The sequence below is a fragment of the Neolamprologus brichardi genome, chromosome 6, assembly GCF_056152115.1.
Source record: "Neolamprologus brichardi isolate AB-2024 chromosome 6, ASM5615211v1, whole genome shotgun sequence".
Taxonomy (NCBI): domain Eukaryota; kingdom Metazoa; phylum Chordata; class Actinopteri; order Cichliformes; family Cichlidae; genus Neolamprologus; species Neolamprologus brichardi.
In genome coordinates this window covers 3,217,049-3,232,552 of record NC_142109.1, presented here as the reverse complement: position 1 = coordinate 3,232,552, position 15,504 = coordinate 3,217,049, and the positions used below count along the sequence as shown (strand labels likewise).

At 38.6% G+C, this 15,504-nt stretch overlaps 1 protein-coding gene across 1 annotated transcript; it reads right to left on the bottom strand.

Annotated features, from left to right (window-relative positions):
* Positions 1 to 2,363: 2,363 nt before the first annotated feature.
* Positions 2,364 to 8,979, bottom strand: LOC148102401 (cell adhesion molecule CEACAM5-like). Its single transcript, XM_087842386.1, has 13 exons — positions 8,907 to 8,979; positions 7,831 to 8,184; positions 7,458 to 7,667; positions 7,088 to 7,348; positions 6,203 to 6,463; positions 5,737 to 5,997; positions 4,924 to 5,178; positions 4,014 to 4,274; positions 3,566 to 3,823; positions 3,148 to 3,229; positions 2,984 to 3,047; positions 2,540 to 2,709; positions 2,364 to 2,457 (listed from the first exon to the last, which is right to left on the bottom strand). Exons 1-13 carry the CDS (start codon positions 8,977 to 8,979, stop codon positions 2,364 to 2,366), a joined length of 2,604 nt encoding a protein of 867 aa, XP_087698512.1.
* Positions 8,980 to 15,504: the final 6,525 nt, after the last annotated feature.

Below are 15,504 nucleotides of genomic sequence, written 5' to 3'. Positions count from 1 at the left end.
TATTCCTTGGGTGTTTCAGGAAAGCCATAATTAAAATCCACTAAATTAAATGAGTGATGAAACTTGAAAATGGGTGTAGTTGAAAATAACTACTCGACTAACAAAGCAGCATTACCTGACGAAGACCCCACTCAACCCATAGCTGAGTAGCTATGTTCACCTGATACTGATGTAAGCTTTATGAAAAAAGGAAAATCTGAAGTATGATTTCAAACATGGTTCCTGAGAGGAGTCTAACAAATTATGATCCTTTCTGCCATTCCACTTCAGGAAACATGAATTTTGCTGCTCTCTAGTGTTTCAGCATGAGAGTCAGATATATTATTTTGACAGCTCAAAAATTGCCTTCATGATCAAACTGCTGCAGTGAAGCATTTTAAGGTGAGGTGAAGCAGTAATAAATTCTAACCTGACTCTATTTTTCTAAGAATTCAATAATAAACTCAGAGTGTTTGACAAAGGCTCAAATCTGTGCACAGCAGCTCAAAGCTAAATGGAGAGAGGCAGGCTTTTCCGTAGACTTTTGGATATAGCTGATGCATGTTGGCCAAAGCAACACAAACACATTATTTTTCAGTCTGAAATGAAGTAATATAACTAATACTGGGAAACTCAAGAAGTTTCTTTTATATGGATTTCAGAGTTTAATTTCCAACTCTCTGTCAGTTTTTTAAACCCAGATTTCACCTTTAACAGAGACATCAATCAATAATCAGTCAATCAATATTTTATTTGTATAGCACATTTAAAAAGGACAAACACAAGGTAGCAAAGCAGATTACAACAAAGGCAACAAAAACAGTTAAAAACAACTAAAAACAGTTATAGTTACAGTTACATAGCACAACTGCAGACCAGGTGGAAGTCTAATTTGCTTCAAAAGGTGAGTTTTTAAGTGTGATTTAAACGATTGAATGGAATCTGACATGCGAACATCGAAGATTGTTCCAGAGTTTGGGTGCGGCAATTGCAAAAGCTCGGTCCCCTCTGGTCTTTCGTCAGGGCCTTTGTTGCCCTAAGAGCAGTTGGTTAGAGGATCTGAGCGCTCTCTTGGGGTTATACACGTCGAGAAGGTCTGTTAGGTAACTGGGCACCAGGTTATTTAAAATTTTAAAAGTATACAGAAGAATTTTAAAAACGATACGGTATTTAACAGGGAGCCAGTGTAGATTGGCTACAACTGGGGTGATGTGATCATGCCTTCTGGTGCCAGTTAAGAGGTGTGTTGTGGCATTTTTGAACTAATTGCAAACGCTGGAGGAGACAGAATTGGAGGCCCATGTACAGAGAATTGCAATATATCCTAGAATCAAACAAACCAAATCATGAAATAAGGAGGGGTGAGGCAGGGACAGAGGCTTTATTCTTTGCTGCCAAAAACAAAACAAAAATAATGTTAGGAAATACATTTAGAGAGTGTATAGGAATTTCTTTCATTTATGTATTAATCACATTATTATGGTATTATGTCTTGATGCCACTGGATTTAAACATGTCTGACACTCATACGTTAAGACAAATGGTAGGGGGTGTAGTAAGGATGTTGGGGGAAACAGGAACTCCACAGGAAGAGTCTTTTGTCTCTTCGAGGACTCTGGGAGGGAGCAAGGGAGTGTGAACCTTAAGGTGTGAAACAGCTGTGTACTGCCTTTTGATCCTGAAGAAGGTATTTAACTGAGAGCCATGTTAGGCTCAGTGAGACTCTGCTGACCGTCTGTCCCGCGGTCATGCAGGGGCTCCATCAAGCTTGGTTGTATGTTGTCTTTGTGTGTTTGGATTAAAGAATGTTAGCTACCGCTCACCGCTCGTCTGCAGGCTTTATTTAATGGAAAACTTCCACAACAAGGGACCTATAAGTATATATTTGATTAAGTGGCTCCTTATTGCTAATAATTGTGAAGTTAGTGATGTATTAATATATCACAGAAAGTATTTTACATACGGGTAAAAGAAAAGAATTACAATCATTTTTGGTGTTGAATAATTACAGTAAAAACCAAAATAATCCAGAGCATGGGGAAACAAAAGAAACAAGAACATATTATCAATTATGTCATTAGCGCATCTGGATCAAGAGTCATCACAATTAATAAGTTACTGTAACATGTGTATGTTTCATTAATATCTGACCAATAAGAGTAGTGATTCTTGTGACAATGGAAAAGCGTCCATAAAATGATAGAAATGACCTTAAACACAATGCTGCTCAATTTCATACAGGTTAGTTATGACATCTGTGTGAAGACGTAGGAGAGAGAACTCAAAAAGGTCAGTCCAATTTGATGTAACTGTATTCAGGAGTGCTGGATGCATACTTAGGACTTCATAAAGATTTTAAAACATTACTGTGGATAAAAAGTCTGCTAGAGAGATGGTTTTCCATGTCTGGGAAGTCTGTTGACTGTGCTGTACAGAGCAGCTGGATCCTCTGCATCTTCTGGAGTTGTGGTCTGGATTCTGCTGAACAGATATCACAAAAAGCTCAAAACAGACTGAATTAAGTTGTTTTATTTCTGTAAACACACAAGAAGCCACTGACCTAGGGGAAGTACTAGCACTCCTGAAAGTGACAGCGGAGTACACGACGCTCTCGTCTTCTTCCTTGTGTTTTTTGGCCTGAGCTGGTCTCATGTTGGCGTAGACCGCATCGGCCTTGTGTTTGACAAAGCGGACAGCAGTATAGACGACTTCGCCATCTGCAGATTGCAGCTGTAGACACGAGAAATGTACAATTCATAGAAGATTAAAATCAGTGCTTTAACTTTGACTACAAACACAACTAATGGAGATGCTCTTGGAGGTAAAAGAAAGCTTGTGCTCATGAATAACAGATTTTAGGGTGAATTTCAGAGTAGTATACAACTACTGCACGGTTGCTTATTGTTTTAAAGTTGGAACCTACAGAGTGCTGCAGTCACTTTAATGCTAGAATGTGTTTTTGTTTCTTTTGTACCAAAATAGTTCACCTCCTCTCTCCTCTCACCTGTTCACTAGTGTCCGGTCTCTCTCCAGGCTCAGGCTGCTGTTGCTTGGGGGATCTCTTTTTTCTGGTCAGGATAATTCATTTTTAATGGTTAGATCAAAGTGCTAAGTGCACTGATATTACAAACTCAACTACACAATAAATGACACTTATCATCTGCTCACATGATCCATAGGATGACAGAGACGAGTAGGAGAGCCAGGAGAATAGCAGAGACTCCTGATATAACTGTTGGTTTCCATGCTCCTGACAAAGAAAAGTGGTCAAATCATTTAGAGTTAAGGGTGTGACCCCAATTTTAGACATCACCACTGTAAGTCAATGGATTTATAAAACTTAATCTCACTTAATTACTTAATCTTAAGCAAACCAAAAATCCCCAGTCTAATTAAAAACAGAAAGCTGCATGAGACAACTACATGTGTCACTTATGACTCACAAACACAAACAGAGAACAATATAGTTTCCCCCCAAACAGAAATAATTTAACAAGAGCAGTGCCCTTTAAATGGAAGGCATACCCAGGTACAGATGGTGAGTTATAACTTTCAGTGTTTAATCAACATTTCTGGTTTCACTTACTTGATACAATCAGCTGTAAGGTGGAGTAATGATGTCCTCTGTTGTTCTGGGCCACACAGGAATAACTCCCACTGTGTTCAGGTGTGATGTCAGTGATGGTGAAGTTCTGTCCTGATGCTTTTGGTGAGTCTTCATCCTCCTTGTACCAGGTGTAACTAGCTGCTGGGTTAGCATCACTGCTACAGGTCAGAGTCACTGAACTGCCCTCCACTATCTCAGCAGAGGGACTCACTGACACAGAGGGAAGCTTTGGAGCATCTGGAGGAAACAACATTTGTAACTGTGTATTTGAACTTTTATATAGCGCAGTTTAACAGCATAGTCTGAGCTACTAAATGAAACATCCTTTACATCATCCAGTGCAGCTGCTCATTGATCTGTAGCAGCTGACTGTTAATGTTAACAAACGCTGAGTAATCAGCTTAAAGAAACAACCAGTTTTACTCACATTTCACATCAACAAAAAGTTTTTTAGGTGTTGATGCTCCCAGCCTGTTCTCAGCTGTACAGTAATACTCTCCAGAGTCGGCGGACTGGACGGAGTTGAAGGAGAGCCGTGAATCTGTACTGAGAGGTGTTCGATTGTTTGCCTTGTACCAGGTGTAACCGGCTGCTGGGTTAGCATCACTGCTACAGGTCAGAGTCACTGAAATGTTCTCCTTGATTTCACCAGAGGGACTCAGTGACACAGAGGGAGACTTTGGAGCATCTGGAGGAGAAAACACAGAGAGACCACATCAAACAAGTCTGTAAGTGTAAAGTTCTGGAGTTCAACATCCTCAGACACAATATAAGCTGATCAAATGACAGTTTATTATTGTTAACTCCACAACTGTCTGTTCAAATGAGCATGTTTGCTGTTATTAACATTCACACCAGCAGAATATGAAGGTGTGACACTCTCAAGTCTCAAAAGGTTCATTTCATTGAGAATTTTTCTGGAACTTTGTGTTTTTCTGCCAATGCTCGGATGTGGTTATTCTCATCTAAGTCAATGTCACTATCATCTATTTTCTCACACTTGTCAATACACCCTGAACAGGTTTTAAACCTCTCGCAGGGTTAGATCATCTATCCATACATTTTTAACCACTTTTCAAGCTTGGCATAAAACGTTCTTACAGTATCATCAGTTTAAAATGTAAAGTTTCTGAGTAATGAAGAGAAGTTGAGCAATATGCATGTTTTTTAAAACCTCATGCAGCCTAGAATTTCCTTTAAGAGTTATTATTATCAAATCACCAGCACAATCACTGCCGTGCTCTCCCCTGTCTGACCTGTGATAAATGTCACTGCAGACTGTAATCATGAAATAGACAGAGGAGAAGAAAGATGATATTATACATAGTTTCACTCACATTTCACATCAATAGTGATGGATTTAAGTGTTGACCCCAGCTTGTTCACAGCTCTACAGTAATACTCTCCAGAGTCAGAGGACTGGATGGAGCTGAAGATGAGCTGTGGGTTTTTGCTGAGTGGTTGGCTGTTCCTCTTGTACCAGACATACGTAGCTGCTGGGTTAGCTTCACTGCTACAGGTCAGAGTCACTGAAGTGCCCTCTGTGATTTCACCAGATGGACTCACTGACACAGAGGGAGACTTTGGAGCATCTGCAGGAAACACAGGGAGACAAAAGCATGTTATTAGTTCCTTCAAAGGTTGAATTATTAATCAAATCAAACAACTCAATGAACCTGATGCTACAGGAGCTTCTCGGTGAGGAGATCTGGATGGTGCTAGCAGAGATGTGTTCTCAGCCACATCATGACTTCATGAGCCAATCGATTTAATGTTTACACTATATTTACATAACCCAGTGTCAGTGGGGACACTGATTTGATAATCTCATAATCTTATGTTATGTTTCAAAATAGAACATAGAGAAAAGATCAAATGTCTGAAGAAAAAGTATCATTTTAAGAAAAGAATAATGGTAAAAAAATTTTTTTAGCTTGGTTGGGTACAAAAAATCTTATCTGTAAATTGTGGAACAACTTCAGAAAAATGTTCCTCAATGTAAAATTGTGAAGACTTTCAATACATGATCATCTGCAGTACATGATATCATCAAAAGATTCTGGAAATCTTGAGATGGGCCCCAAAATCTATATTGGATAGCATCGGAAACAAGCAAGTGATCGAGTAAAACGGTAAACTTGTTCACCCACATTTGACATCAATGGAGGTATATTCAGATCTCTTCCTCCCCACTTTGTTCTGAGCTGTACAGTAATACTGTCCAGAGTCAGAGGGCTGGATGGTGCTGAAGGAGAGCTGCCGTTCATTACTGAGAGGCTTTTGTCCATTCTTCTTGTACCAGGAGTATTGAGCTGCTGGATTAGCATCACTGCTACAGGTCAGAGTCACTGATCCGCCCTCCCTGAATTCATTAGAAGGGCTCACCATCACTGACACAAACTTTGGAGCATCTGGAAAAGAAAATATATTTATACAATCATTTAGTATTTTGGGAAAATGATAAAATATTGACATAATGTAACATCTGAAAGTCTCGTATTTCAATATCAAATTCATCTTCATGTTAAAAAAGATTTAAAAGGAGAGAAAAAAACATCTCACTAGGAAAGACAGAAGTTATTGATGGGTGAAATATATGAAATTATTCCCACTCACATTTCACATTAATAGAAACATATTCAGATGTCCTACTTCCCACTGTATTTCCAGCTATACAGTAATACTGTCCAGAGTCAGAGCGCTGGATGGATCTGAAGAAAAGCTGTGGTTCTTTACTGAGAGGTGTTCTTCCATTTGTCTTGTACCAGACAAACGTAGCTGCTGGGTTAGCTTCACTGCTACACGTCAGAGTCACTGAAGTGCCCTCCTTGATTTCACCAGAGGGACGCACTGACACAGAGGGAGGCTTTGGAGCATCTGCAGGAGAAAGCAAGATTTATTAAAATTAACAAGATAACCAAATATCAGTGTGTGTGTGTGTGTTTACCGACGTGAGTTGTAGGGATATGTAGTACTGTGTGAAGACTCCTTCAAATTTAAATTCTACTCTCCAGCCAAAAATCCATATCGTTTTAACAGTCTCTCTCTATATTTCCGTTTCTATAAAAGAAAATATATTTTTTATGACTTGTGGTGCATACCTGAGCGCAGCACCATTTTAGAATATGGAGTCTTGTGTTTTTTTAAGAATCTATTGAAGTTAAATTCTATTTTTTCTGTTATTCACACCCAGTGATATAATTATAGTTGTTGTTCCTGTGTTATGTGTAGATCACAAAACACAGAAACATCACTATGATGTCAGTAAGTAGAAATAATGGTTTCTTTTTTGTGTTCTTGGTGAATGTTTTGTTGTCTGTCAGGAAAGGTTAGAACAACACAGACATTTGTTGATAAGATCCCTCCTACAGATTAAATAGTGCCAGATTATTAGGCACAGTGTGAGTGAATGAAAACTATAAAAGAAACAAAAGGACTAAGGACATTTGAAAGGTAGTGAATGCATTTAAGAAAACCTATTACTGAAGCAGATTTACTCACATTTCACATCAATAAAGATGGATTCAGATGTCCTCTTCCCCAGGTCATTCTCAGCTGTACAGTAATACTGTCCAGAGTCAGAGGGCTGGATGTAGCTGAAGGAGAGCCACCACTCCTTACTCAGAGGTGTTTGACCATCCTCCTTGTACCAGGTGTAACTAGCTGCTGGGTTAGCATCACTGCTACAGGTCAGAGTCACTGATCTGCCCTCCACTATCTCAGCAGAGGGACTCACTGACACAGAGGGAAGCTTTGGAGCATCTGAAGGAGATGAAAATCTTTAAATTGTGATTTTTTTCCCCCCTAATATTGAAGATTTTATTTCACATGTTACATGACATTTCATAGTGACACTGTGGAGTAAACTCACACACTGCAACAGAGCGGTAACCCTCATGTCCTTTAACAGCACAGGAATAGCTGCTGTCATCACCTCCATCAGAGACTCGCAGAGATGTTTCTTCCTCTATTTTCTGTCCATTTTTGTACCAAACATATGATGGAGGATCAATTACATCACAGCTGCTGTGACACTGCAGCTCTGTGTGGGCTGGTGATTTTCTTCTCTTCACCTGCAGGTCTGAATATGGAAGGAAAGAACAAATCGTCTTCATTTTCACTAAACCATCAAAGTGAATGAACACTGAAAAACAAACCTTCAGAGCAGGTTGAATGTAAGCAACATGGCTAAAAGCAAGTGACTGAAAGGCAAAGACGATATTTATTTTTAATGAAAATCTTACCTGTGACAGTCAAAGTGACTCCAGGTGAGCCAGTATAACTTCCACCATACTGGTTTGTCATGAATCTGAACTTGTACTCAGCTGAGTCGCTCTCTCTCAGGTCTGTGATCCTCAGAGTGCAGTCCTTCTCATGAAACTGGTGCTCAACCCGCCCTGTGTAGTCTGGGTCTGTTCTCAAATCCACTGGCCCATAATACTCATTTCTAATAAACCAAAATCTTTCCCGAAACATAATTCCACGATTCCTATTGTTTGGGTAACTGTAGCTGCAGCCTATGTCCACTGTTGATCCTTTCAAGGCGCAGATGTGAGTGGAAGTGTAAGTCACTGACCAACCAGTCTGACCCAGTACCGCTGTAACACAGAGCACATCAGACACTACAGACACAATCACAGTGACATTAATAATGGAAACCTTTGTATAAGGTTTCTTTATTCTAAGAAAACATGAAAAACAAAAAAGATGTGTTACTATGAAAGTAGAGCTCTCTCTTTTTCATCACACTGTCACACTTTATGTTCATGAGTTGGGATTTCTTCGTGTATTAAGCTATAGTGAACAAAGAGACTGCAAGCCTGCAGGAGGAGATAAATTGGACTTTGTAACCTAAACGCTGTTTTTGTGAGTCCCAGATGTTCATCTTTTACTTCTCTTCTCTCTAATGAGTCTGATGATGAGTTTTACATAAAACAGAAGTGCTTCATGCTCCTGTTGCTGTATTCGTAGGTCTCTAAGGGCTCATTTACAAGTAGCTAAATACAGAATGGAAAGTTATGAAAATTAATTTATGAGGTTTGGTTCCCTCTTTTAGTACAGACACTCATCACTGAGTCCTTCAGATAAACTACTATCAGACCCACAGAAAGTTATATCAAACAGTCCGACCCATGTCTATGTATTTATAAAGCTAATGAGAGATGCTGAATATGTGAAAATCTTTATCTGTGCAGACCAGTTCATTGGCACAATAATATCCCTCTTTAATGAACACAATAATTTTAAACATCATATTTGTAAACTTTTAAAGTAAACGTAACTCGCTTAGCCTTTGTTGTAAACGTTAGGTATTCAGTACCTGACACAGTCAGAAGCAGTCCAACAAATCCACTCACTGCTGCTGCAGTTACACTCATGGCTGCTCCTCTCATCTTTCTCTGCTACTTCAAAGAAAATTACATCAGTAAAGAATTGAGTTATTGTATTTTACTGTAAAAAAATCGATCAAATAACTATATTAAAGCATGAACCTCGACTTACCATAGAGAAAGATGCCGTCTTTTAACTGTAATGTTTTTCAGTGATCAGTTCAGTAAGTAGAAGACAGAAGTCAAGCTGTTAAACTAATCACACTTCCTTCCTCTTCCCATTAATAATCAGTATGATGCCAGTAAACCCGGGACGCTCTGGTTTCTGTGCACATGTAGCCCCTTAATATTTTCTATTAAGTCTTAAAGCGTTCTAATTCCAAACCTCAGCTCAACACAACCAAAGACATTTATAGAGAGAAGAAGAACTAGTTTTACAACTTTTATTTATGTAACACGAGATCTCAACAAATTCACTTTTAACCTCCTACCTGGAGTCCACATATGTGGACATCACATTTTGGGACGTCTAGACCAAAATACTTAATTTTTCTCTACAAGGGCCTGATATCCACTTACAAGGACATTATACTGCCACTGTTCTATCAAAATTTGAAACAAATGTCCTCATATGTGGATCTCATTTTTCTCAAAAACAAAAATTAGGTAAAAAAAACCAAACAAACTGTTAATTCTTTGTTTTGAATGATCCAGTAAGCATTATGATTATTGTGTTGTCCAAATAAGCTTACCTCCTAAGAGCTAACTGACTGATAATCCATCATACAATGTCTGTAATCATTGATCCGATCATGTGTCACAGGGCAGTGAGAGACTTCTTTGTAGCTGTGACAGCAATGCATCATCAGAGAGGGTGTTCAGCATGGTTAGAAAGATGGTGACACAGAATAGAACAAGGATGGACAATTCAACCCATAACTCACTTCTTCCCTGCAAATTAAATTTCACAGGTGCTGCTTCAAGGGGTGTGTTACTGGCTGCGAAGCATTGCACCTTCAAATACAACCATGTGTAGAGGACTGTTGTTGTTATGGACAGGGCTGCACATAAGTGGTCCGCAGGTGCGCATGCGCTTTCAAAATAAAAGACGCGCACCAGATAAGAAATTGCAGCGCACGTTTGCGTACATAAGATTTTCTGGAGGACAGACATTAGTTTAGAGCTCTTAAAGATGTTGAAGAAGCAAGCTCCTTTAAGCAATTACTTTGGTGTTCCTTCACCTCCAAAGAAATGTCAGAGGGAGTCCAAATTGCAAAAGACGCACGTATTGTTGAAAAAGTGGTTGCAGGAGGTGAGCTGGCTTCAAACAAATGATGAACGCAGAGATGTGGTGCAGAATATGCCGTGAAAATCCCACTCTAGCAGACAAAAACAGTACAAATGTACAATATCCATAACCACTGGTTATGGATATTATTATAGTTAGGGAAGAGTATCCCCAGTTCTGTTTATGTATATACCTGTATCAGTTGTTGTATAGGATGTTTCTGTTGAACCATCACTACCATCTATTGCACAGGTACTGGACAGCTATTTAGTTTGACTTATTTTGTCAGATAAATAAACTCAGTAAAATTCAAGGTTCTTTGTGTGTGTGAGACAATTTTTTAATGCCTCCCTCACTCTGAGGTCTCAAGGTTGGCAACAATGTTCCCTCTAAACAATAAAAACTGCGTTTTATAAGGAAAACGCTCAAAAGCACTCTCTGCCTGTGAGCAAAAACGATGCCAAAAAAACCCACCCTTTCCCATTGGTCGAAAAATGTACCATGTCAACCAATCAAAACATGGCATTTAGGTGTTTAGGAAGGGGGAAGTTTTAGGAGTGACGGCGGTATTTTGAGATGTGAGAGATTTGCGGCATTTAGCGTAAATCTTGTGTAGTTAGTGTGTAGTTTAGTCAATAGTTTTGTTGTGTGTGTCAGAACAATGAGGCGACTGCTGAATGTTACAGGTGTTACAGCAGTGATACATCTCCTGTTGTCAGGCCTGCAGGTATCAGGCGGTTGTTCTCCTTTATCTCATAGTGGACAGAAATTATTTTTGGAGTGGCACAAATGATTTGTGTGGCATCAGATTTGATGCAGAACAGCTGATTGTTCTGTAAATATTTTGAAATGTTTGTTTAAAAAGTGCATTGGCTGCATTTTTAGGTAAACAGCTGCAAAAAACTTTGTTTGCAAAACTCAGTAACTTTTCTTAAGAAGTAACTATATAATTAATTGCAGACAGAGTTACAGGACTCTCTCCCAGACCACAGACTCATACTCATAATACAAGTCAGAGCGTTATAAAAAAAAAAAAAAGACAGTGTTTTTTCAACATTGGAGTTCAAGATATTTTTACTTCTAATAGTGTTAACATGCTACACAGGTCATGAACAAGATTTATTTTAAAATTTTCATTGTAAGTGGGCTAACGCAGTTAATTAAAAGTAGTGTAACATAAAAGTAAATGCTGTAATTTGATTATTTTAATAAACTATGTAAGTTGGATGGATTTGATGCTGGCGTGACCACAGTGCACACGTCTGCTGTTGCTCACAGTGGTCCAAGTGTCCGTTCAGGGAGTTTGTGTGTTCGCTCAGACATGAGAAATTAGAGGGAACATTGGTTGGCAAGTATGTTCAGGTGGGGCGTCTCATGGTCCCATCAGTTAGCTGCCAGTGATGTTAGAGGCTGATAACATCTCTAATAAGAGTTGTAAAAACATGCAGTGACCTATGACGGTGTCCACAAGCATCTGTTTTACTCACCCAAGATATCATTTTCATTGTGCTTATCTCAAGCTCTTATTGCTGTTATGATGTAACCAAGGCGATAACTCTTAGTTATCTCACACCGCTACATGTGAATACAGAAGCCACACCCACCTATTGATCAGACCTTTGCTTGCAGTGGTGAGCCACTTAGAAGAAAGTTGGCTTAAAGAGGGGAGGAGATAAATCCACTTTTATTTTATTTACTTTCATTTATTAACAAAAACAACAATAATTCAAGAACAAATAACATTAATAACAAACAATGAATTGTAGTACATCTGGAATGAAATGACTGAAAATGAACTATGTAAAAAAAGACAAGAAAATGAATTTATTTCTTTTGAATCAGCCCACTGGCCAACTCTGCCCTCACTCTCCACTTTAGCGATGCCAGTCTCTTCTCCATTGGCACTTTGTAGTGGGGCACACACTCTCAGAGGTTTAGGCTGCAAAGAGACGAGGGGTAAACTGTTTAACCACTAAAGCTGATCACTTTCAGATGTTCCCAACTGTGATCTATGCAACAGCAGGCTCAGAAATGTAAGCCACTTAAACTGTTGAGAGACGTTTTGTGTAGATTTTTGATCTCAGTTCTTTACACATCAAGTTAAAAGAAAATTTAGCTCTGTTCTGACTGTTTTGTCTTTGTTACACATGGTCACAATTTCAAAAATAGAAATCTTACTCTAAACACAGTGCTACCTTTATTTACCCTTTAACAGGTCTCAGAACATCCACACTCTCCTAGAAAAAGCTGCCCGTTCCCATCTAAAAATCTCTGTTTTACTCTCCGCATTACTCTCTTGCTTACTACCCATCAGTCAACGGTTGTTTTCAGCACTGATTCATTGTTTTCTCAAAGTTTTTGTTCTACTGCAGAATATTTTTAAGGTTGTCTGCTTACAAAAAAACAAAAACAAAGCCCCAGGCCAGGAAAATCTCCTTCATATTTTTCTGTGTTTTATCCTCAGTGGACACAAAGGTATCTGCTGTGATATTTACACCTTTGATAAAGTCTTGCAAGTGTCAGCTTTTTTTTATAAATATATATAAATTTTTTTTTTAAAAAAACCCGGGGAAATACTTACTGGGATCAGACCTTGGGCTAGTTTCTCCTGAAAAACAAACAAACAAAATAAAAATAAAATAAAAAAACATAGGTACTTCCTACAAACATTGCTGCCCAGGTCAATGAAACTGACAGTGTAATAACTTCATGACTCAAACCACACATACCTGGACCTCCCTCCGGAGCTGGCGCCTCTTGACCTCCCCCGGTGGAGGATGCTCCTCCCAGCCCTTTTTATAGTCGTGATATCTGCAGACATGAGAAAAACCAGTGAGCAAACATGTAACTAACACATCAATGTGAATCTGATAGGTGTGATTTTTCCACACTGAAGAAAGTGCAAACAGAATGGTACAGAACTGTTATACAGCATGAGGGTAATCAATTCAAATTACTGTCCTTTATTTGGCATAATTACTGTCTGACTGACAGAAGTTACAGGAAGTACTGCAAGTTAAATGAAGCTGACGAAAACCTTTTAGTGCTGAATACATACTTGAAAGCTCCACATTCAAGAACAATCTGAGCACACTGTCATCAGTAATCATCAGTGGGTAACTTTAGTTATGTATGAAATAGAGCTGGGTCTTGTCACTGATTTCTACAATCGATTGGATCCCCGATTCAAATCAAATTGAATTTGTGAAATTTAGCCTCAGTCAGTCAGAAATATTATAATTCTGATCATTTATCAGTTCTGACACTTGTGAGACTTCATCAGATGTGTCAACATCACAGCAGATGCCTTTGTGTCAAAGTAACTGAGGATAAAAAAAACATGAAGGAGATTTACCTTGAAATATTTTTCAGTAGAACAAAAACCAAAGAAAACCATGAGTATCACTGTACTCTGCAATGGTGTGCGTTCACGTTTTCCCACTCGCTGTAATAAATTCTTGCCACGTACATCTTGCCTCTGAGTTGAATCTGTTTTGGGTCCAATCTGCTCCATACAGCTCATGCTGTGACACGTCACATCAATAAGTTCATTTGATTCTGTTGTGACATTTCCAGATTCCTTCTTCTGCATCTGAAATGAAAAAATTGACAGAATTGAATCATAAAAACTACATGAGAGCAGTGATATGAGTGATATACTCAAGATGTCACGGTTCTGGTTCGGTTTGACCCAGTATTTTGAGTTGTTATGTTTTGGGTTATTTTTGAATGATGGTTTGTTCTTTAAATTTCTCTGGTGCTTTGTTGGGTTTTATGATGAATCTGTTTCAGTTATTTTGGTGTGTTTGATTGATTTCTTATTCTCTTGTAGTGCTTATGATGATGATGATGATGATGAATCTATGTTTTCACTTATTCTGGTTTAGAAAGTAGTTCTTAGGTTTTGTGTTCTGATGTGTATTGCCGGTTCAGTTCAGTGTCCAGTCTGTCTCTGTGTCGTGTCTGCGTCTTTGTGTAGTGGTTTCTTGTTTCCTGGTTTATTGTGAAAGTCTATGTCTTATGTTAGTGTGTGTCGCTTTGCTCCCCTTGTCTCGTTAGCCCTCTCCCAGCTGTGTCTCCCTCCTGTTGCCCATTCCCTGATTACCACCCTGTGTATATAAGCCCTGTGTTTTCCCGTGCTCGGTGTTGTGTCGTACCATCAGATCGTGCCTGTGTGTTTCCGGTTCTTGGTGTTCGTTGGTCTGTTCATGTTTTGTGCTTTGCCAGCAATAAAGCTGTGGTTTTCTGTCGAAATTTGGCTTCACGAGTCCTGTGTTTGGATCCTCACCTCCGCCTGCCGCACACAGAGCACTGACACAAGACAAGCAGAACAATCTGCACCAAGACAACCAAAGTCAACTGGATACCATTCATCACCATTTCCAATTTCCCTAAAAATGAGACAAAAAATATTGGATGAGGAAAACATCAGCGTTATATCAGTGTTCTCAACCCTTTGGTCAATCTTCATTCTCCTTGTACCAGGTGTAACTAGCTGCTGGGTAAACATCACTGCTACAGCTCAGTCACTAAGCTGCCCTCAGCTATCTCACCACACAGGCTCAATGAGACCGATAGATGTCTTGGACCAAAAATAATAGGTGTTAAATAGCTCATATAAAGGCTGAATAACTGTCCAACTCTTCAAGCTTCAAGCTAATGTCTTCTGTACATTCGAGTTATTCGTGGTAGAGTGTATGTACTTCACCCAGAAATAGTCATTGTCTTGCACTTTTGTACATTTTAAATTTGTATCTTTAAATTTGTGTAAATTATCAGCCTTTTTTTAATAAGTCAAACATCCTTTTCTAAGCTTTTTTGTAGACATGGGTCAAAATTAAAATTAAAATTTATATATATATATATATATATATATATATATATATATTAGCCATCAGGCTACTGAACTGCTCAAAGTATTTTTACAGCAGTTTAAGTAATTTCTATTTATTTATTCTGCTGTTGTTATATTTTTATATATTTTCTTTATTTATATACATTTTATTTTATTTTTGCCTTAATTGCTTTTTCTGCTATTTTGCTGATTATAATGTGCAATGTGCCACCTTCATATGACAAATAAAACTTGAAACTCAATGTTAATAATGAAGTATGCAGAAGGTGGGCATCATATGGACAGTATTATAGTTATGTCAAAATCTACACAGATGCATCAAAGAATACAGCCAACCAAAGTGGGATAGCATTTATAGTTCCTGAATTTAATATCAAGGTAGGGAAAAGGATCAGTGACGATTTATCAGTGTACACAGGTGAAATGGTTTCCATATTGTTAGCTA

Bases quoted from the DNA above. Each gene is read 5' to 3' on its own strand.
- LOC148102401 (XM_087842386.1), bottom strand. From the start codon at position 8,979: ATGAGAGGAGCAGCCATGAGTGTAACTGCAGCAGCAGTGAGTGGATTT. The intron at 8,185-8,906 runs GTACTGAATACC...TCTGTGTTACAG, and splicing joins ACTGCTTCTGACTGTGTCAG to CGGTACTGGGTCAGACTGGT. The intron at 5,179-5,736 runs GTGGGTGAACAA...TGTTTCCTGCAG, and splicing joins TACCTCCATTGATGTCAAAT to ATGCTCCAAAGTCTCCCTCT.